Below are 24,045 nucleotides of genomic sequence, written 5' to 3'. Positions count from 1 at the left end.
ACAAATTATTCGTTAAAACATCTCGATCACGAAATGCAATGCTTTTCACTCTTTTTTTCACCCTTTTGGATTATTTATGCAATTTAAAAAAACTTATTAAAGGTTGCCTGCAAAAAATACTGGCAGTGGTTAAACATACAGGAAAATCTGTGCATAATTAAGAATATGAATGATATAAAATCATAATAACGTGATTTACTCTTTTACAAGCTTTGAACTAATAATATTTTTATATCAATATTCGAGCTAGTTTGGGTCCAATCAACTGGCTTGTTGAGAGATGTAATAATTTGAATAAAGTTTTAAAATCAATTTATGTAGTAAACTTGTACACCCACAAAGATTTTGGCATTATATTGACAAGAATCATATATGTTGTCTCTCAGAAAACCCAAAAGGCTAGATCAAGCAGGAAATTGCCTCCATCTTAAACATATCAGTTATTAAAAAACATGTTCAGAGATGCATATATCATATCCTTATGTACACAGCTTAAATTTGAAATGGAACGATATATGTAGCATTGTAAAAAAATTCTAGCCTTTGAGATTGGGCCCTCGGGTGTCGTATGGTCAAGATGGTATATCCATTTACAATCTCCAGGACTTAGTTGAATGATAACCTAAAAATTAAACCTTTAAATCTCTAAATAAAGGAAGCAAATATTAAACTCTTTTTCCAAACTCGTTGCAGCACTAGTTCGGTCTTCTGATCTCACAAGATCCATCAGTTCTAAAGCACTGCTAGGAATCATCTCTCTACATCCAAGCCTAACAGAATGTACTAGATGGATAGACAATTCCTAACAATTCTCTTCAGTTGATCCACCATTATGGTATAGACTGTCTTCAGAGACAGTCTATACCATACCAATGGAGATGGAATTTTCAAACAGCTGTTATCTACCCAACAGAGAAATCATTCAAGAAAAGCGATGATTTTAAACGCATTCATTGAATATAAGCCTTGTCTGCATTCCTGGTCTATTCTTGGTCTTCTCGCACTGGCGTTTATCATTTCAAAGAACTTCAGGTCAAAGAGCAACCAAAATATTTTCTGTATAATTTTTTTTCTCTCTTCCACTAGCTATAACGCCGTGATGGGTTTGTCTGTATTCTTCTTGGTAAGAAAAGGAGTATTTATTCATTAAAACCAAGACTGAAGTCTAGCTCAAATACCTTATAAGCAGAGCCAAACTTTCAGAAACATCCCTTCCCCCAATCCCCTATTATTTCCTCGAAATGTCTGTTTTCCATCTATAGTTTCTGTTAGCTTTGTGGCAGAAATATTTATTCGAATCAAATAAATATCTGTGTAAATATAGACAAATAATTCATTTGCCAGAGCTATAGCAATTAAAACAAATATTTCTTTGAATTAAATAATTTATTTGCAGCCATTAGAACACCTTCTCCCCCCCTAGTAATACGTATTCGAAGGTCCATCGTAAGTAGAAACTCCCAGCAAGAGGGACCCCCTCCAGCTAGTGCCTCATGCGCCTAGTTATAGGTATGCTCCTGGACGTTCAGGCACTGATCTATAAGAAACTCTGAAAGCAAGTTCACAGAATGTGTACTTAGTGCCGTGCATGTGTTGAAGGCTGAGAAGACTGAATGAACGTACTTGTTAATATTATACTTGAATTTTTGTAGAATTGTAATTTTTTGGGAAATAAGGAATGAAGGCTGATAAAAAGAACAGATGCAAATACGATAAATAGGAAAAATTTGTATGTATGGGGTTGGATGCAGAATAAATGCTGTAAGGGTACACCAGTGCAGCATATTTAGTACCGCTCTGCGAACTGACTGAGGAATATTGAGTTATCGCTCTGGCGGTAGGTAAAGCATGTCCATTCTTGCTGCACTGTCCTGCTAGGTAATGGGATCTCACGAGTTCCTCAAGTTTCTCATGAGGTTCTCTCTCCTCAAGTAGCCACTTTATATAGGTCCTGTCACTGAAAGCTCAGGCAATTAGGTGGCAGAACCTGACAGAGAATAATAGGCAGCCTGGCTCACCTCCTAGCGGTATATACGGGCAACGTGGACTCCCATTAGGGGTCCTGCGGCCAAAAGCCAGACCACAACAACAGAACCCAACATAATACTTCTCACATATCACACTCAGTACTTTTGTCTGGCTTTTACAGAGTAACGTATACTTCACAAGAATACTTATGGCGCAGTTGTGGGAAACCACTGGTGGCGCTCCCTCTCCCCAAACACTATGCATTTTGACATGGACATACTGTAGATTTATTGCTGTTTTTCGGATAAAAGAATACCTAGCATTCATTCAAACATTAATAGTTTCATGTAATACTAGAAAATACAACATAAACAGAGAATAATAGGAAGTTGTCGGTTGTTGTAGTAGTAGTAGGGGGGTTTTAGGAGCATTAGCAACTAAGGCCGTATTGCTCCATGTATACTATCTGTAAATTGCGTGTGTTCTGAGGTCAATTTTCTTTTTGCTGGACGAAAAATCCGAGTTTCCGGGAGAGAAAAAACCATCCCACCCTCGCCTGAGACCGACTAACTCAACTACGTTGTGAAATTCCTCTGATTATCGACAGGACTCGAACTCAGGTCTCTTCCACCTGGTGTGGAGAGGATGGTGATTCTATCAGCTGTGCTACCCACGAGGGCGAAGTTGTCAGAGTTCTACAAAACTCAACACTGGATAATTGCTAATAAATAAATTAATGAAGAATTTAAAATAATATTAGTAAGCCCATATAGAAAATATCCAGGTTACACTTCAAAGATGAAAAGTCAGTCACATGAACTTTTACATAAAATCCGAAGTCAAAAGGTTAACTTACGATTACCTCGTTTACGATATCATGGAAAACGGTACCAAGATTAAATAACTGGAATTATTCTTTAATACTTTTAACTGACAAGACCAGACTAACCTATAACCTCACGTAATGAAATCAGACATTCTTTTTTATTTTTGATATATAAATGTTTTATTTACATGTAATTATTTGTAGATGCTCTGTTAAATTATGGTTCTAGGGAAACAAAATAAGTTAGACTTAAAATTAGCAATATTAAAAAGAATTGATTAATTAGTTGTGGGAAACAAACTTGGAAAAATGAAATCAGAAAAAATATTGTACTATATAATTTTACATTCTAGAAAAAAGATCACCTAATATCAAAATAAAAAAGAACTGGTTGGTAAAGTGATCAAACAAACCAAGAAGTAATTAACAAGTATCAAAAATAAATTATATAAATCTAGACTATCGATTTCGCATCGTGGCCGAGTTAATCGGTCTCAGTTTGGACCACGCCCTCACTGTGATATTCTTGTTAAAAGCAGACAAACACTTACCATAGAATTCATGTAGTTTACAGATAGAATTTATAGATGGTCTCATAGCTTTAATTAGTTTGGCAAAAACAACAAACAGGGTTGCTTCGTATTGTGGTCCATCAAATAAAGACCACATCCCCCAAAATTATATTTCATCGCTTTATAACAACACTGGCTATTTTAAAACAGTCTATGCGGGAACTCATCTTGATTCGTATTTCCCGAGAAGGAATTTTGATCACCACACTTTCTCAAAGTTAATTTTTTATGTTTTGCCAATATATGCACGCTCTAATGAGGTGATCATACCACTGAAGCAGCTGAAATGGCGACACGTATTTAAAATAAATATATTTCTTCCTTTGATGGAGTGCTGTTTATCTAAAACTAGCAGTTTTACTGAGCTAAATTTCACTGTTTCCATACCGATAACTTTCTATAAATGTTTTTAATCCAGTCTATTACAATAGATGTTTATGACCAACGATACATCTAAAATTTCCTAGAAAAGCCAACGTTTCTGAGTAGCTACTAGAATTAGTTAATCGATTCTGATATTCGCTATGGATCCTTTCACGCGATTCTACAGCCGACTTATTGAAATTCAAGCGACACAGTACCACGTGGTGGGTAGTGTAGCGCTCACATTTTCCCATATGCTATTTGAAGAACAACAGAATTCTGAAATATGTAACACCCGATTGATGTTCTTGGCTGCGATGATCAGTATAATGAGTATGATTCACGGTAGTGTTCTTCGCGTACATCTTTACAATTCGTCTTTGCCAACTTTAACATAATTATCAACTTGTTTCTGTTGGCAGGCGTTGGGGTTGTCTTCGCAAAACGTCTTAGCTACACAACCGAGTTCAAGAACTAGTTGAAGTGTCAACACCAGTAATATTTCGTATGCAGAATGATGTTTTGTGTAACAAACAAAGAAAAAAACCTTGAAGTTTTTGTTTTAAAGATTACAACAACATCTCGTGTACCTTTATAAACGCCATCATTCCATCAGTAATATTTGTTATCAGTGGAAAGAGTAAGAGAGTAGAAATAATTATTGACTCCAAAGAGTGACTGCTGTTTGTTTATCTTCGCAGGAATTTAAGTACACGCACACTGGGCCAACCCTTGCAGTCCAAAAGAGCCCATCAACTGGGGTAAGGAACAACTAGACTCCGGTGCTATTGGCTCCTGACCGCCGCAACATATACAGGTTACCCGCAACTGCCGGCGCCCGTGAGGCTGGGATAGACTCACGTCACCTAGTGTCGCGGCAGACGTCTGGCAATCGCTATGGATTCTTCGCCCGATTCAGGTGAGTCAACAGTAGCGTGTTCTAATGCCCTACACCGGCAGGTGGAAGGTAAAAGAGGTTAATAGAACGTGCTCACTAAGGCCGGTTTTGCTTTTGATTTTGTGGCACTTAGGTTGAACACTTTCTTATATAAGTCAGGATGTGCCTTTATATGCATATGGTTTTTAATTTAGAATGTTTCTTAATTTAATTAAATCGTACTTTATAATGTTTAATTAGAAATTTATATCTGGCTCGTGTTTTGAAAAGGGCATGTGTTTTTATTATTAAGTTTAGAAAGTTGAATACATAATAGACGGATTATTAAACGTTTTATTGTGTTAAAATATTTTCTTTTATCTGAAATATGGAGAAAGAAAAATGGATATTGTTATGTGTTATCATGAAAGGCTCGATCGACCATTTTGTACATTGAGTGCTGCAAATATTTTTGTAAGTCAGTGTAAACAATGCCAAAAGAGAATGATCTAAGTTACTAACTTCTGGACTCGTGCGCGTGCTTCTGAAAAAGCTATAAACTAGATTGAAAGCTATAATTTTATTCTGATAAAACAGGCAGATACTACATACGTTTCAAGCTACATGTCACCAGTTCTTCCTCAGTAGAAATATCCAAAGTTAGATGGATACATAATGGTGACAGTCTTAAAGCAGATGTGGTTATTATTTATTTATTTACTGATTCTCTACATGTACAATTTTCAGTGTTTGTAATTTTTCAAGTGAGTCTTAACTCACGTTTCTTTTTAGCTTTTTTATGCAAAAGCAAAGTTTGATTATTTCAAAATTGGTTTCCTATTATTATTGAAACAAAAGTATCAGTACTTCTAAACAATTCTTAATATATACTATGAATAGTATACTTTTCCTTATCATTTTTGAAAATAAAAATATTTACGACTTTCTATACATTTAAGAAAGAACTGAAAAATAGAACCTTCCATATTAGCATAATTTTCGGTAATCCGAATTACTTTGGGTACATTATATTTCGGATAATCGAGACTCTGATTACTTCATAAATGTTTCTTCACCAAATTTATCATTTATTTGCATTACAAAGAGAACTTAACATAATAGGGAAGTGATCGCTTTTAAATCCTTCCATGGATCATAATGCAGTTTGCTCTTTGAGTTTGTCTAAATTATGGTCTGTTCATATTGGGCTTCATGCAAAATGGAGATGGATATGATAAAGGTTAGAGCAAGGAATGGGTGAAATTGTATTGATGATTTCCTATCGGCTATGTATCGTATTTATGCTTATTAAATTTCAATAATATCAAGGAATTGGACTAAATATGAGTAATAAAGTTAATATGCGTTGATACTTATTGATATGCTAAATAAAGGCATAATAATGGCATCTGAATTCACATTAAGGTTAAATTACAATATTATGGGACACTTCTGAGGATACCCACCACTTTTTTTTTTTAGAGGAGTAGTTTAAGGATAACCAACTCTTGAAACAAGGGGAAGCCTGGCACATGAAGTGAATTTTGTAGTTGAATACAATGAACAGCTCTCAATCCTTCGAAGAGTTATTTTGATTCCTCTTAATGAAAATACAAATGATTTTCAGAAGATGGTTGATAATAACTTATAATCCAAGTAACCTAGACATGGATTCTTTGATTATCTTATAAGTATGCAAATAAATCATCATTATATTCACTTTGATCATAGGTTAAGTGTACGTTAAGAACTAAAGCATCAGTTGTTTGCTGAACGAAAACCCCTAGTTTCAAAGATGAAAAACCTACCTCAACCTCACCAAGTAACTCAGCCACCTTGTGAAAAATTCCCGCAGAAATTCTTAAACTGAGGTTCAAACTCGGGTCTTTAACGCTCTTTGTTGGAGGACTGCGATTATAACCACTGCACTGCATGCGAGGGCACTTTAATCTTGAGTTAATACTACTTTTGTATAGTAGTAAGGTGAGGCTGTTTGCTTTATGATTTAAAATAATTGAACTTAAACGTTACACCTTTCCTATTTGTGGGTTAAATCATCTTGACTATCTAACCATCGATGAGAGGGCAAAAACCCTTGAACTCACCATAAAAGGGTTACAATTATCAGAATATGGTTAAAACAACGAATTTAAAGAAGTAGAAGACTACTTTTAAGAAAGAAGACTTAAAACTTATCTCCTTCCAGCACATTCAAAGGAGAAGTGGGTCAGAATTTTTGAGCAAGTCTAAAGATTTTTGCTCTAAATCAGGGGCGTCAAAAACCCTAATGGGTGCTTGGAATGCGAGCACGTTCAATTTGAACACATCACTTCGTTAACTCATATTATAATGTTAAAGTGGGGATGCTTACAGATACCTTGAGAGCTTTTGGAGATGCGTTGGGAGAAAAAGATTTAAGGCTGCGACAGTAACGAAAATCGATCTTAATTTGTTATGTAACAACTGGGTGTGGTGTGAACCATGGTACACCTTTACACTCACAATGGTAAAGAAGGTTTCTTAGGACGTACCTATTCATCGATTCATCGTATGTCGAGTATTTTGTAACAACAACTTGCAGGAAGCCTGCTAACTACGCATGCTGTTAATTTTTGAAAATGATCCACATTCTCTTTCAGGTAATTTGTTTTTGATTCCGTTGCCAACGACATTTCAACTGTCTCGCGCTTCTGTTAAAAAAGAGGGGAGAAAAGAAAGAAGATGAAAAAAAAGAAATAAATAAATAAAAACTCTCCTGACCTAGTTTTCTTATCGTCGCGTCTGTTCGTGCCGACAACACTTTTGCAATGGATAAAGGCGACAGTGTAGTCAGTCGCGCTGGTTTCGTGCACACAAGCGCTAATTAGCTTGAGGTAATAATAGATATTACAAAAAGGGGGGGGGGACTAATACCTTGAACGTAGTCATTGGAGTTGATAATTAAAATACTCCTTAAAAAAAGACATAAATGGAAAAATACACAGAATGCGTTTAAGATAATTATGTGCGTTACTTATGCACAATCAGATTTGAGCCGGGATTCAATCTTGTTTTTCAAGAAAAAGAAACGCAAAGAATTCTAAATTTCTACGTCTAAATTAGAAAGGTCTTCTAAAACCATTAACATTGTTTCTTTGGATACCAACGTACATCTACGTTCCACCCAGTACCATTGTTATCAGCTCCCTCTGTGAAGCATCAGCAACATTACGTGGTTCAGTTTGGCTGGCGACAAATGCCATTTCGTGATTGTGGTGTTTAAACTTTCTGAAGAGAGAAAAAGCGTGTGGAACATTAATACCTATTTTTAGACTCTAACGGTTTTATGGAGGAAAAGTAAAGTCTTGCGACCTACTTTGTGTTTTGGGTCACGGTTATTATATTATTAATTAAGTCAATGGTAAGTCAATGGAAAAGCACGAACAATCAGCGTATGTTAAAATGGTGGAAGATCATGAAAATGAAGCTTCTCTTCATCTGACGTCTTTTGAAATATTTGTGGAACTGTAGGTTTCTATAAAACGTGAAAGAAAGACTGAGAAAGAAAGTGAAATTAGAAATACTCGTAGTTAAGCTTATTAAAGGTATGAAATGCATGCATTGTTCTTAATTAAAAATGTTACAATTCAAATTTTCTTAAGTAACAGCTCCAAAATGTATTCTCAGCCACTTAGAATTTCTACCATGTTAATCTGTGAGAGTTATTATTTATTTTTATAAGTTGTAATAGGATTTGAGTTCCATTTTATACAGAACAGATAGAAAAAAAGGCACAGAAGTCGAATGCAAAGGCACTGATCTCTCAGATTGTGAGGCTATCACCACGAGTTGCCCTATATTGCATGACTAATAAATAACACTTCTCAAAAACAGAAGTATGTTATTTATTAGTAATGTGGTGCTGCCCTACCTACACAAGACCGTTTCTGGGCTTATAGGCATCTCGTCAGCTTAGTATTGGACAATTCAGTGATGATGTAACTCACGAGAGATGTCAAAAGGTGTGTGAACATAAGTTTCAAAATATGAGTTAGTTGATGAAGTTTTATTAGATTTCGTGTCTGCATTCATTATCTGATCAGTCACTCTGGGGCCAATTCAACAAAGTCTGGCATGACCTCCTCTTTCATGCGTCTTTGGATTCAAATAATTATGAAATCCAAGACTGTTTGAATTCAACATTTTGACCATTATTATGCATATAGCATAATAACGGTCAAAAATTCAGTAATTTCATCATTATTAATAGATGGTCAACGTTTGGTATGACACTTGATCGACTTTTTGGAACACCTCGAAACTATTGCCTTGCACGCTCAATTATTAACTTCCTTTCTAGGATATTAGCCTTCTTCTTCGTCTAAAAGATCCATCGTTAATTAATATATCCATAGATAACTAATCCATAGAAACCATGACTTCAGTTTTTGGATAAAACTGGTCAAGGTTTCATCAAGCCAATCATACGTAAGTCCACAATGGGGACATGGTTCCGGATTATTAACTTAGGGATTATATGTTCTTGTACTAGCTTATCCTTTAAGAAATTGAAGACAGACTACATTCTACACATTAGAGTGTAATCTGAAAGATCAATTTAGAAAAGAGGATTTTTATGATATTGACTTTTCCCATTACTGCTTCTCGTAGCCATGGAGAAGATAATGATTTCAGGGTATACTTCATTGATATCCTTTATGCGATATTTTGTTTTCTTCTTCTTTATCGAAATTCATCGCTTTCTAAGAGACCTTCTTTTGAAGAAGAGCTATAAACGAAGCGCTTTTTTTTTCTCTTCAGGATTCGTAGAATCTTTTGTTGGTGGATTTTGAACCCTCAGAAGATTAAAACAACTACGTAAATTACGACACAATCCACTCTCGTATGTTAATAAAAGTATTCATTAAGGGTTGTACCTGTCGATGGAAAGTTTTATTACACACCATTATTCCCAATAAGGACTTTATGGTGTAAATATCACTCCAAGGAAACTAGAAGTGTCCACAGACGTGAATTTGGACAGATAAGTAGTAATACAAGTTAGTCAGATAAGTTTTGGGAAGGCAAATCCAGTTTCTACACGTTCCCGAAAGATGCTGCCACTTGCTATAATATGAGCTGTTACTATTGCTCAGTTATATTGTGACAGGTGGAAGGAATTTGAGAAGCTATCAGCGAAGTGGTTCTTTTTAGGCTTAATAAAATACGTCATCTAGCCACAAACTAACCCAGTCCACACCAAAATTTCATAGTCACGGAACACAAGAGAATGTTCTTTAGCCATCAATATATTATTAAGTACTAACGGTCAATTGTTTCATCACCATCTCTTATTTTATATAAACAGGGATCATTGGAGAGATGAAATTTACTCTACCAGTGATTCTTCACTCAGTTTCATCTTTATGTGAATTGTATCGCCACAGACGCCTTCTTCGTTACCTAGCAGGTAAATATGATTTATCGTTTTTGTTTCCACTTAGAACAGAGGTCCTCAATATCGAGGTTTTATACCGATCCATCCTTCTCCTATTTCGATTCAAGATGTTGAGTTGAAGTTTGAAATACCAAACCAAAGAGGATACGAGCGGACCATCATTTTTTAGTATAAGTTGAGGACCTCTGGATCAAAGTGGAACTTTTTATTTCTCTTTACCACCAGGTCTGTTATTATTTACATTTATTATTATTGTTATTATTATGCTATTGTCATGATTATTGTTATTATTCCAGCCTGCAAAATCTCGCCCAAGAAGCTTACCGAACATAACATTGTCTCCACGAACCTGGTTACAACTCTACTAAGGTAAATTGAAATTATTTCCATTGTCACTAGGAAGTGGAGCATCACCAAATCTAATAGGGAATGAAATTATTTTAAATTTGTGTTCAGAAGACTTTCATGTTTTAATTGCTTTTATAAATATCGGTTTCTATCTGACTAGAAGAAATAGTTATATATTATTTATTTATTTTTTTATGAAAACTCCAAACACGAGAGGTATTAGAACCTATAGTACTTAGTACCGTGCTTGGGTTGGAGGTTGAGAAGACGAAAGAAGATATTTGTTGACATTGGACTTGAACTTCTGTAGATTGTAATTTTCAGGAAATACGTATGAAGGAAGGTTGTTCCAGAAAACGGCAGTTGAATGAATAAATGAGGAAGATGAAAAGTTGGTTCTGTGGGTTTGAAGTTGGACAGTAAATGGGTGTTGGCTAGTGGCGAGACGTGTTCGGACTGTTTTGAAAGAGAGAGCGGGAATTGTAGAACCCAATCCAGAAGAACGGTGCCCATGGAAGTATCTGTAAAAAAGACGCATGCAGCAGAAACAGTACGTCTATGAGCACCGAAGGGAAAAACTCTGCTAGAGATGAGTCATTAATTAATCTAACTGCCCTCTTCTGAATGGAATCAAGAAGTCTGAGAGAGGTTTTAGGGCATCACCCCAGATGTGGGAACAGTATTCCATGGTAGGTTGGATTTGCGATTTATACAGAGTGAACAGCTGTTTGGGAGAAAAGTAACGCCGGGAGCGAAAGAGAAAACCCAGTTTTTTAGATGCAGAAGAAGCAATATTTGTAATGTGCTTGTGCCAAGAGAGATTAGAAATCAGGGTAATCCTGAAAACAGATATATCAACTTGCCTAGAAATCGGGGTTACACCAAAGATAAGCATAGAAGCAGAAGAATCCTTTTTGCGAGATATAAGACAAGACTGAGTTTTAGAAGGATTGAAATCAACTAAGTTGTCTTTGCCCCACTGGAGATCGTCATTTAGGGAAATGATACCGGATATTCGAGAATTTCAAGCTGATTGAACAGGGCAAGGTTTTTTCAAAATGGAAAGTGGAATGCAATGTGCTATAATTGGCAGAACTATGGATAGGATTTCCCGTCAATGGAAGAAGGTCATCAATATACAAGAGGAAAATAGTTGGGAAAGAACTAAACCTTGGGGGACACCAGCATTAGTCGAGAAGTTAGAAGACAGAGAGCCATCTACCATCACCTAAACCTTGGGGGACACCAGCATTAGTCGAGAAGTTAGAAGACAGAGAGCCATCTACCATCACCCTCAGTGAGCGATCAGAGAGAAAACTGGATAACCAATTACAAAAAACAGTTGGCAAACCATAAGATGAAAGCTTGTTTAGAAGACCTTTATGCCAAACACAATCGAAAGCCTTTGACATGTCAAGAGTAACTGCTTGTGTTTCACCGAACTTTTCCATTGAATTTGTCCATAAAGGGGTAACATAAGCCAGAATATCACCTGTGGATCGGCACTGACGGAATCCATACTGGCGATCGTTGATCATACGGAAGGTTTCTAGGTAGTTTAAGAGTTGGCGGTTAATTGATTTCTCCATTACTTTAGAAACAGTAGAAGTGATTGCAATGGGACGATAATTGGATGGGAGGATTTGTCACCCTTTTTAGGAATTGGCTGCATATGAAAAAAATTCCAAGCAGAAATAAAAACACCTCTGGAATAAGAAAGGGAAAAAGGCGGGAAAGAACAGCAATAAGTTTAGGAGTACAGGTTTTGAGAACAAGTGGAGAAATACGATCAGGACCTGGAGCTTTCTTAGCATCAAGATTCGTCAAAATTCTTCTGACATACTTTTGACGGAAGACTACAGGAGGCATTGAATGGAGCGTGTTGGGAATGATGGGAAGTGGTTTAGCAAGGTCATTAATACATGAGTTGGAAGAAAAATGCGATGCTAGCAGGTCAGCGTTATCCTTGGCTGAAGTGACAACAGAACCATCTGGTTTTGACAGAGGTCGGAGCAGAAATGGGCAAAAGAGATGGGCTTTGGCAAGATATCAGAATGCTCGGCTACCATTAGGGTAAGAAGCAAGTTTTCTACTCTTAGCTTGTTCGAAATTAGTTTGGACTGATTAATAACTGGTTTACAATATTTGCAAGCTTTGGTGTAGGCAGAAAATTAAACTGAAGAACTCGAAACAAGCCAATTACGATATGCAATGTTCTTCTCTTGAACAGCCTTAGCACATTTAAATAAAGGACGAGATTTTAAAGTGGAGTGTGGAATAAAGGATTCCATTCCTATAAGAATAATTTCACTGACACGATCCGAGAAAACATTGACATCAGAAGTTTTGAAACAATAATCCGACCAAAGAAAAGAAGTAAAGAAATATCGCAGTTCATCCCATTTTGCATTCTTGTAATACCAAACAAGACAAGGTTGGGAATAGCCATGAGATAAAGGTTCCATTGGAGAAGAGACAATCACCAAGTTGTGATTCGAGGTGCCTAAAGGAACACTCACTTCGACCGTGTACTTAGAAGGGTTGTTTTTGAGAAAAAGATCAAGCGTGTTGGCTGTATGGTTAGGATTGTCCAGTATTCTTGTAGGTAAATGAACAATCTGTGCAAGGTCATTAGTAATTGCAAAAGCCTCGGCATCTCGGCCAGCTGGATCGGTGTGACTAGAAAACGGGAGCCTATTGCAGTTGTGCACATTAAAATCACCAAGGAAAATTACCTCACTGTTAGGAAAGTTGGACTGGAGAAGGTCATGTTGCAAAAAGAGGAAGTCAAAGAGTCCAAAGTAATTAGTTGAGTTAAGAGAACGGTAGAGACAACAGATGAATTTGACACAATGAGGTAGAGAGATTTTAAGCCAGAAAAGATCGAAAAGAGTAGATTCCAAATTATCAAGTCTCTGACAGGAAATATCGGAATGGACATATGCACAAGTACCACCTTTCAGGCGATATATTTTGATATTTGCGCTTCAAAATACTGGAAAAGAAATTTTAAATTACAAATTTGATATTTAATATAAAATATGAATTGTGAAGTGCCTTTGACATCGTTTCACACGAGCTCCTCAGAGATAAACTTAAGCATTACAGCGTGCTCTAGCCGTAACACGGTATGATTACAAAGTGAAAATCTTAGTGTTTTCAGGTGACATCAAATTCTTCTTGACTACCAGTAGTTTAAGTGACTCAGCAACAATGACCAGTTGAAGGAAGCCATCGAGGAATTCATCATATCGCCAACAAAAAAAAAAAAAAACGTGTTGGAGGTGAATCCATGTAAATGCAGCTCAATCATTAATCCGCCTAGGAAAAAGCATTGTAAAAGTCATAATTATAAAATCAGAGAAAATTCCATTAATAAAGTCTTCCAAAGTGAGATCTCGGAATTACCTTCACAAGCAATGGTAACTTGGAGAAACACGTCTCAAATATTGTCAGCCAAGCCTCTGACCAGTTAAGATTCGTCAAAAGAAACACCTATCAACTTCTCAACCCAAGCTTCAATGTTCTATTGTTTGAAATCTTTTATCCTTTCCATACTGAAGTTTTCTTAGCAGATGTGGAATTCGTACGGGTGTGGAACATCTCAAAAACCAGTTCTATATGGCACAAAGAAGGTTCGTCTGGTATTTGACTTATCGGTGGCCGATGTGTTACCACAGGGAATTCTAAGAATGTTACTGTAATTAGCATAGAATTCTCGAGCTGTGGTTTTCAATCTATGTTCATGGACCTCAGGGACCCCAGGAAGAGTTATAAAAGGTTTCCACCTAAAAAAATTACAATAGCAGCAGTTAAACCATGACTTTTTAAAAAGATATTTACTTTTGAAATTTCCACATACGAGGTATGAAAAGAGTGTATTCACACACCAAATTAGTTCGCCAATTACGAATCAATAACTGGTGGGTCAGTTTATTTTGAAATAACCTACTTGCTCTATGACGCACGATTTTCTTAGTGTTTTGTTAACATGTTTCTCGTTCTAGCATGACAAGTTTTGTTTGTAATTATTAGGTTAAATATATTTTGTTTATTTCATTAAAGAGACCTAAACTATAATAGAAATGTAAAATCAATATAGTTTCTGAATGGCAAGACTTAAGGACTGATTATAAAATATCGTTAGCATAAATATTATGCAATGGCATTTATACCATTTTTACTATACCAGTCGTAATTTGGGGATTGAGGAAGGAATCAGTTAAGAAGGATACGTTTGAGTGAGTGAAAATAAGGACAGGACGTCGTCGAAATAAGGGTATATGAGCATGAGAACTCAGACCTAAATAGTAACCAAACTATTTCACACAGCACTCAAAGATGGAAGGAATAATTGCTTGTAGAGGGCGATAATTACCACATGGCTGTTAGAAATTTAAAACCACAAGGTTTTGAAAGGAAGGGCAAAGAGTTTGAGCGAAAGGTAACACCATCAAATTGTAACATCAATATAAGAACAATTTATAAAAGCTTTATTGCTATAGGACAGGATTAAGGAAAATATTACAAGCGAAGACTACATCTTGAACCATTTCGGAATACTTCTGCTCATCCTCCTGAAGGAGTGGATAGAAAAAGAAATTAAAATATATTGGAAGTTAATAATTGTCTGGATTAGCACCCGAACAATCGAGTCTACAAAAGGCCTCAGTTTATCTTGTCTGTAAAATGCATGTGCCCAAGACCAGTTGGGCACATATTGGGTTGTTTTCTGATAAACGCCAAGGTAGGGAAAGACATCTAAGACCATGAGAATTCAGTATGTCATATACTGTATGTATATTGTAAGGTTATTTGAAATCTTTGTGGAATGAAACTCCTGAGGTTTTGGAGAAGGAACCCTACAGGCCCAAAACTGACTAATTTAGCCGCTATATACAAATGCTACGCTTGCTGATTTCCAGATGAGAATAGAACTAAGACTGTTCGAAGTGGTGACAAATTACTTGATGACCTAACTGTTAAAGGCTTGATAATTTCTGGCATCAGTGAAAAGATAAAACCAGGAACTTCCTTAATGCCGTGATAAATGACAAATCCTTTTAGCCAAGGAGTTAAAAAAAATTATTGGAGCTACCTTTTAGAAAACTGCATCGCCTCGGAAACGCCTGTACTTCATTACATAAAAACAAGAAAACGTAAGTATTTAAGAAATCATTTTAATTGAAAATTAGTAAGTAATAAAGTGCTAGAAAGGTACGTACTGATCAAATATATTTTTTCTTGTTCTAGATGGTAATTATCTCTCCGGTAACCCACAAAAAGAGGCTACCTGTTATCGGAAGATTGCAGTACGAGTCAACAACAGAGTTCTCTTGATTTCTGATGTCCAAGTTAAGAATCCATGAGATACGCATAACCATTAATGTAAAGAAATTATACGAGTAGCTGTTGACTGATTAAAAGTGATTACTTCGTGCTAAATGTGTTATTATTTTAATGCATACCTATACACTCTCAGTAATAGTATTAGAATTGCTAAATGTTGCAAAGTAGCGGATTTTTTAAAGCGAATTGTGCGTCAGAATAGGAGGTTCAGTGTGCAGCCGCTTGAGTGGTGGACACTGTCTTGTGTCCATCACTCAATCGGCTTGAGGTGGTATCATGGTATAGGGTATATTCTGTTGGCATGAACTCCAATGAATATCTTTTTGTCGTATCGGACCAAATTCATCCTGCAGTGCTTCTTTTTTTATCCGAGTTGTGATGGAGTCTTTCAAGACAACAAGGCAACTGTCCATTGTGAAAAAATCGCATCTCAATGGTTTGAGAAAAATTTACAAGATCCTGAATACAATTGAGAATGTCTAAGATATGTTGGAAAACGCAGTCAAACCTGGCGATTCTCTACCAACCACAATGCAGCCGCTGATAAATACCCTAATGAAAGAATGGTCAAATCTAGAGTGAGACACTTAGCTGTAATTTGGGCAAAAGGTGGCCCTGCTAGGTATTGAATAAAAGTTTTTAATTTTTGTCTAGTGGCTGTAAGACAGCATGAAATGGCAAAACACATTCCATAATTTCTTATACAATTTATACTACTTGGCATGCTGTATTTTAAAATATTATTTTAACTAATTGATTATACGGAATTAAAATAATCATTAATATCGAATTCTAGCGATGAGAAAGCAACCTTTTAACTGTAGAAATTCGCTGTTGTAATCATGTAGAAGTAATAGCTCTTATCCGCACTTTTCAGATGTCCTCGTGTGTCTAATGATTTGCTTCGCTGTCCCTTTCTGGGGCTTAAAGCCTGCATGTCATCGCAAAGTCATAAATACAGCAGTCTTAAGCCGGACACACAAATTGGATAACAATGTCTCTTGTAAAGTGAGTGAAGGTCAAGAATCATTACATTTATGAGTCACGACACTTAGATAAAACGCCAATTTGGGCGCTGTTATGTTTCGTCATCTGTATCAGAATGGACGTTTGTTTGAATGGTTTGAATGGACTAAATTACGTTAAATGCATTCAGAACGATAGCGATGGCTAAATAGCATTTGGGTAGATTTTCTCAGGGTGCATTTTACTAAGTGGCTTTTCGTGTATCCGTGAACTGACCTTCGGAGCTCAAGATCATATATTTTTTTTTTATTGCCTGAATCATTTAAGGGTGAGAATTGTTCGTACTGGACCAATTATTCCTCCAGTTCCACTTGCAATAGCCATAAACGCTCCTTAAACGCATCTGATGTAAAGGAAGATTTAAATTGAATCTTTCACTAAATTTCTCAAGATGTACAGAGCTCATTTCCTGAATGAAATTACTTCCAGATGGTAATTTAAATCAAGATGTATTTGGCCTACAAATGTACTGTCGTTTTAAGATAATTCTTTGCATTGAATATTTAGAATTAGACAATTATTTTAAGTTTTTCAGTGAGTTATTTCCTTTTCTATGACACCTTAATTCTATTAAATCTGTGAATTATTAATATTTTCTATAATTTCAGACCCTGGGATGAACTTGGAGGCATTCAAGCAGGAAACGTTCAATGTCCACAATAATTACCGAACTTTGCATGGTTGTCCACCACTATGCTGGTCTGAAGAGTTGGCAGGTGTCGCTCAGGGATGGGCTAACAAGTTAGCCGAAAAGGGGTTTCTCCAATATAGTGAAAATCCAGGTAGGCAAATTAGCTGTATCTTCAATTTCTTGACGAACTTTTTGAAAGACCTCACATATCAGTGTTGACTGGTACGATACTTGTACAATTATGCAATTATGATGTACTATTTTACCTGCTATACCATCGATATTGAAAAGGAAAGAAAAAATACCATTCTTTAAGTTCACTTTGGATAACTAATGTTTTCTTACTAAAATTTTTAGCTTGTCAAAATAATAACCAATTTTAATTTTAAAATTCAACTTATTAATATAGGAAGCCTTCTTGAAACCATATTTGTTCATGAACGTGAGGTGATCTAACACAGGAGATCCTTGTGATCTAAGAGAGTATGTTTTGCAAACGGTTGTATATAGAACGTAGACAATCTTTCTTATTTAGGATTAAATTTAATTTCGGTTTTTGAGAGGGAGTACATAAGTTTAAACTTGAAAAGTGCGTGATTTCTCAAATTCAAATCATTGCCGATTTGTTTATCTATAAGTAGCTTAAATTTTGTATTCAGAAAATTATTAATATGTCTTAATTGTGTTGTATTATTTCTGTTACATATATTGACATCTAGCTTAGAATCGAATCTTTTAAAGCAAAGTGGATGGAAGTTATGGTATTCAAATTCAGTTAACCACCAAAATCTCCATCTGACTATGATAATGTAGATACTTAACGTTTATCTCAATTCTCAACCTTTTTGGCCGAGGTATCCCTCCCGCCCCCTGGAAGTTTAGCAAGGTCCTCCGGTAACCTCTAAGATTATTGTAGGTATAGAACACCAAGAAAGGGTTTTTTTTTGCATGAGTGTGCTGTATTATAGTGAAACCAAAAATTAATCGCTACTCTAAAAATTTTAAACTAAAATACATTTATTATTAAGATTCCAAATTAAAAAATAAAAAATAGACTTACTCACTGATTCTAATGAGAGACCTGTTGTGACAGATTTTCCACCGATTTTGTTGAAATTATGTGTTAAAGCTGATAACTGACAGCGAATGTTTGCTGAAGCGTCAAGTCTGTATCTCTTTTTTGATATTGTGTCCCAATATTTGGCAAAATTTCACTTTATATAAATAAGTCGTCACCAATGGTAAACCTTTGCGGATTGTTTTGTCTGCTGTATTAGGGAAAGAGTCCAACAAACTAGCCCAGAATTAAGACAGTGGGGTGGGATATTAAAAAAACTTTTCTTGGAGTGATGTGTCAGAAGAGATATCAACCAGTTCGTTCTTCTTTTGTGGATAGGACAGAGGAATTTCGGTTTTCAAGAAAGGATTAGCTATCCACCAGTATTGACAAGAAAATATTCTTCAAAAGAGATCGACAGCTGTGTGATGTTGTCAGTTATATTATTGCTTTTAGTAAGTCTGACTCTGCGGAGTTATTTATTTATTTTTTTTTTCAACAAGACATATAGTAAAAGTATCGAAGGTGTGATATTGCCCTGCTCCAGCTCGCTTTCTCCAAAGAATAATTTTACTTCATCATTATACATATATTGAAAAAATACTAACAGCCTCTCTAGGCTACTGACACCAGTGCTCTCATCGAGTTGCAAGGTAAAATAAGGAACAACTTAAGTCATTAAGAAGATCAGCTGAGAAAAGTAAAATTCTTCTTCTTTTTACAGTGATTAAAACTCGCCACTTTGTGTCTGTCATATTGAGATGTTCTCGACTAGTCTTCGCATCTTTTCTCAAGATTTTCTGTTCTCTCCTTAGAATCTAACTTTCTCTTTGTTCCTCTTACTAAAAATTTATCTGTGGTTGAACGGTGTGAAATCAAACTTGAAATATACTTACGGACAGTTTGGTTTTGATTTAACTTTCTCAAAACACGATAAATTCTAGGGCATCAGAAATAAGTATACTGCAAAATTTCGAAATTAACTGATAAATATTTATGAAAATCTGCCATTTTGGATGCAAGGCCCAAGATATCCCCAGGAGTACGCGTACCCCGGGTTGAGAACGGCTTATCCCAATCAAAAGAATGGTCTGACCACAATCCGGGATATTTTTGTTGGGACATTTGTTCTATTTGTTTGCAAGAACAGGAGTTATATTTTAACAAGTAAAATACTAAGGATTATCATCTGAACAAATTTTAACATTTGCTTTCGTCATGGACATAGAGACCATTCACAAAAATATTCAGTAACACATGGCAAGAGTGGACTATCCAGGAACACACACCGCATGTAATGTTTGTATTGTGACTCTGTAGTTTCAATCTCTATAATAAATTTCTCCTATACGGTATACACTGGTGTGCAAAACTTAAGGACCAGTCAGGTTTTCACCTGTAGCTTCTCATAGGAGTGGCCGGATATGGGAAAGGCATACCAAAGGAACCTCGTGAGGTACAGAAATGATGAAGGAAACAACACCGATACAACAACGGAAACAAAACGGTACAGAGGGACTTTATTCAAAAATGGCAACATAGCACTGGCTGCCATGATACAGATGCATCACTGCCAAAGATGGAACAAAGGGAAGCGGTAGTTCTCAGTAGGAGATATGGCCACCCCTAACGTTCATGCAGACTTTTCACTGCCTGTCCATACTTAGAACAATGTTGTTGGTAAGTTCTTGCGGTAGCATCGTCCATTCCTCTGTCAGCGCCATCTTCAGCTGATGAACATTTTCTGGTGGGTGCGGACGTGCCGCTAGGCGTCTCCCCAGAGCGTCCCATATGTGTTCGACGGGATTTAGATCGACGCGGAACGGGCAGGCCAATCCATACGAACAATGTCCTCACTTTCCAAAAGCATATCAACAGCTGCAGTGCGATGAGAGGTGGCGTTATCATCCATAAACAAGAAATGGGGACCAATGGTACCTCGAAACAGACGCACATGAGAAAGGATTACTTAAGTACAGTAGCGTGCACCGGTTACAGTGCTGCCTTCCAGTATCTGGAGTTGTGTGCGTCCATCCAAAGTAACTCCTCCCCAGACGAGAACACCTCGACCGCCATTTCGATCCCTTTCAGTGATGTTGGCAGGATGATACCGTGTGCCAACCTCTCGCCAGATTAGCTGACGTCCAGAATCGCCGCTGAGACTGAATCTACTCTCATCAGTAAAGAGTATCTTACCACATTCCAGTCCAGTCCTTGTGTTCGATGCACCACTGTAAACGGTGTCTCCGATGGGCAGGTGTTAAAGGGACACAGCGTACTGGCTGTCGACCAAACAGTCCACCTTTGTAGAGTCGCCTGGCCACAGTAAACCGCGATATCCTGCATCCTGCGGCGCCTTCGTAGCCAGGTGGGCTGGAGCAGCAGTGCGTAGCACACGCTTCTTGATTAGACCGGGTTTCGAGCCCGTGAACACCAAATACGGAGGATGCGGAAAGGTCAGGGAATGACCACCGCATATCCCCGGAGCAATATGGCCTTAGTTGATAATGCTCCTAAAAACCAAACAACAACAACGTCTTGCATCCTGTGCAGCTGGTTTGCAATGGATCACGCTGTCTGGTGTCGGTCCCTCTTTTCCTGTAGGAGTACCGGTCATGATTGGGCGTTGTTTTTCGTGGACGACCACCACTGGTTTTTTTTTTTCGAACAGTTTCGACCTTCCTCGAGCTTCCCAATTATTCGACCACATGTAAAGTCATCCAGATGTTGTCTACTGGCCATTTCGTTGTCTGTAGCACTGTATGAGACCAATGGAACGTCTGTAATAATCGTGCTCACCATTCGGTAATTTGCACATAACTGCTGAACTGCTGCATTTATCTGTTTATGTGAGCCCTCTCATCACGATTCAAATTTTTGCATGTGCACCAGCTTTCTACTGAACGGCCACAGTTATGTAAATCGCCACAGGCTGTTTCGTTTGATTTTATGGTTGTAACCTTTAGAAAAGTGTTGGTCCTTAAGTTTTGCACATCAGTGCATTTTCTCTCTGATTCCTAAGTTAAACAGCGTTTTCAAAAAAGGAGATATGTCAATAAGATCATGCGGCTTTTCTAGATCAATAAACGAAAATCCTGTCCAGTCAAAAAATTACGACAACCTTCCTAATAATGGGTATATCCTCACTTTACGGTCAGTACCGTCGCCAAAAGTCGAAGCAAAGACTCTATAAAACCCCTGAACGTTGCAGGAGGTATGTTGTACCATGTTTCCAGCATTGCGTCCCATAGATCTGCAATAGTCCGTGATGGAGGATCCAAACGCCAGATCTGTCGATCCACGTAATACCAGAGATGTTTTTTGGGATTCATATTCGGCAAATTCAGCGGCCAAGGCAGCGCCTGGAAGTCGCTTTCGTGTTGGGCGAACCACTCTCGAACAATACTGGCAACTTGGCAGAACGCGTTATCCTGTTGAATGAATAAGTACTGTTTATGGATGCAGTCTAGGGGCATGAGGGTTCTCCAAGAGATTCTCAGAAAAATGTCTCAAATATCAAAAATACTGCCGCTATCTGCCTATTTTTGTTGGAACAGGATAATAAATACTGGTGGTAGTTCCTTTGTTAAAGTTCATAGTCATAGTGTGCATAGCGTTAGGAGAAAGGCGCCTCCGGTAGTTTTCCACATCTGCACCAAATAAACTCTGTGGAGACAAACAGTATCACTGTGAAAGCCAGAAAACGTTATGTGTTGTAAATGAAGTACAGCGTTGGGTTCTGTTGGGTGTCCTGGCTTTTGGCCGCAGGGCCTCTGGAGGGACCCCACGTTGTCCGCACTCACCACTAGGAGGTAGCTAGGCTGCCCATAATTCTCTGGATAGTCTCCTCCAGGTCGCCTGAGCTTCCTGGAAAGAGATCAAGTAAAAAAAAAAAAAGATATAGAGTACAGGGAGTACAGGATGTGCCGGAGAGAGTAAAGGAAAGGAGGTATAGACAAAGCGACAGAGGATATAAGGGAAGGCATCCTCTGTAGGTTGGGTGGTATTTCTCCCACTTAAGCGGAAAGTGGAAGAAGAGGGCCTCGCGAGGGTGGGAAGGCAGTCAGGTGTCAAGAAAGATACGGATGAAACAATTCAAGCAACCTGAGTGTCAAGTCCAGTAGGTAGAAGCGGTCACAATCTAGGTGAAGATGTTCACAGTTGGGTTAAGACAGTCGAATCTGAACGAATCTAAGGTTGAGATGTTCAGTATATGAGTAAAGGGTGTCGACCAATGTGCATTAGTTCCAGGATGCTGTACCAGTGATCTTCTTCTGGTGAAGAGATCATGTGCAAAGGCAGAGAAAGCATGGTACTGGTATCCCTCATTGATAAGAAGATGTTCATTTCTTCGAGTTAAGGCATGTATTTTTGTTATAAGCAACGTTCGTAGGTCCTCGTAGAACGGGCAAACATAGAATAGGAGATCCCGGTCTTCGTTTTCACCACAAAGACAGCGAGGGTCGTCCACGATGTTTATAAAACCAAGTTTGTGATTTATGGATACATGGCCTGTAATCAAGAAAGTGGTGTATAAACCCGGGCTGTACCATGGAGCTTTAGGGTAGATCTGGGCTATTTGAGGTAAGAATGTTTTAGTGATGGCGCCTTTGGGGGGGGTGGTATTCCATCTGTTTTGCCATGGTCACCTTTTCCACCATTTCCTGTCTGTCTGCTAGCACAAGGCAGGAGAGCCTACGTTCAGCACGACTATCGTTGTGGCATGGGTTCCCGCCGCTGGCTGGGCAACTGCTGCTCTGTCAACTGATCGTCCATTCTTGGTAAACTTTAATTACAGCTTTCGAACAGCACACAAGATTCGTAGTTTCCGTAATAATGCCATCCTTCAACTGATACCCGAGGATCATCTTTTTTCAAAGTCCGTAGTATCATATACCTTGCCCATGTCGATCATGTACGTCGTGTGGATCGCATGCCACGAACCTGCAGTATCACATTTACCAGTTCTCACTGCTACACGTTTGCCACCAGGCGAGGAGGAAAGGCTGATTGCTAAAACACAGGGGTGATCATAATGTTTTGACTGGACAGTGTACAGTAATTAATATTCAAATTACTGTTTAAAGTTCCAGATCATTCTAAAAGGGTTTGAATGTTTTGGCTTCTTTAACAGGAGTATAAATTAGGATTTCACAAAGAAAATTAAACATTAAACCTTATTCGAACTGTATTAAATATAAGTTATCTGAAATACAATAATAATCAGTGGTTAGTTTTTAATTAAGCATGAATGAAACGTAATTTATCCGTGGGCGTTTCTGAGTGTGGGGGAGGGCAATCTAAAAATGTTGTACGCATTGTATTTGTTGGTATGAGTTCCTAGTCCCATTTATAGAACAGTAATTTATTTTATATAAAAATCTTTATAAGTCCGCTTTCTGAGATAAACTACAGAGTTTTAAAGTTATATAACTCTATAACTTTATAGCTCTGTATAACTCTTTATTGAGTTATATAGTTATGTGATAATCATAATAAAACTAATATTATCTTAGTTTGTAGTGAAGTAGGCCAGATTTTGTCAGAACTGATGATCTTATCATTGATTTCGGATTTCATCTTTTACGTTG

The 24,045-nt window shown here is 37.3% G+C and overlaps 1 protein-coding gene across 6 annotated transcripts in view; it reads left to right on the top strand.

The window, feature by feature from the left end:
- Positions 1-24,045, top strand: part of LOC150087895 (Golgi-associated plant pathogenesis-related protein 1-like) — a 39,937-nt gene that overhangs the window by 6,468 nt on the left and 9,424 nt on the right. For 2 of the 6 annotated variants that reach the window (XM_090369251.1, XM_090369252.1), the window contains exons 2-3: positions 4,431-4,648; positions 17,375-17,548. In XM_090369251.1, the coding sequence (XP_090225377.1) occupies positions 4,627-4,648; positions 17,375-17,548 (196 nt within the window). In that variant the 5' untranslated portion in view covers positions 4,431-4,626. Of the gene's footprint in view, positions 1-4,430; positions 4,649-8,019; positions 8,191-10,019; positions 10,056-10,339; positions 10,413-15,681; positions 15,818-16,729; positions 17,199-17,374; positions 17,549-24,045 lie in introns of those variants that run through there. The other 4 variants (XM_090369254.1, XM_090369255.1, XM_090369256.1 and 1 more) reach the window with 4 other exon arrangements.

This window comes from Mastigoproctus giganteus, chromosome 3 (assembly GCF_048544385.1).
Source record: "Mastigoproctus giganteus isolate SK-2022 chromosome 3, ASM4854438v1, whole genome shotgun sequence".
NCBI classification, from domain to species: Eukaryota; Metazoa; Arthropoda; class Arachnida; order Uropygi; family Thelyphonidae; genus Mastigoproctus; species Mastigoproctus giganteus.
This window is presented reverse-complemented; position numbering and strand designations above follow the sequence as displayed.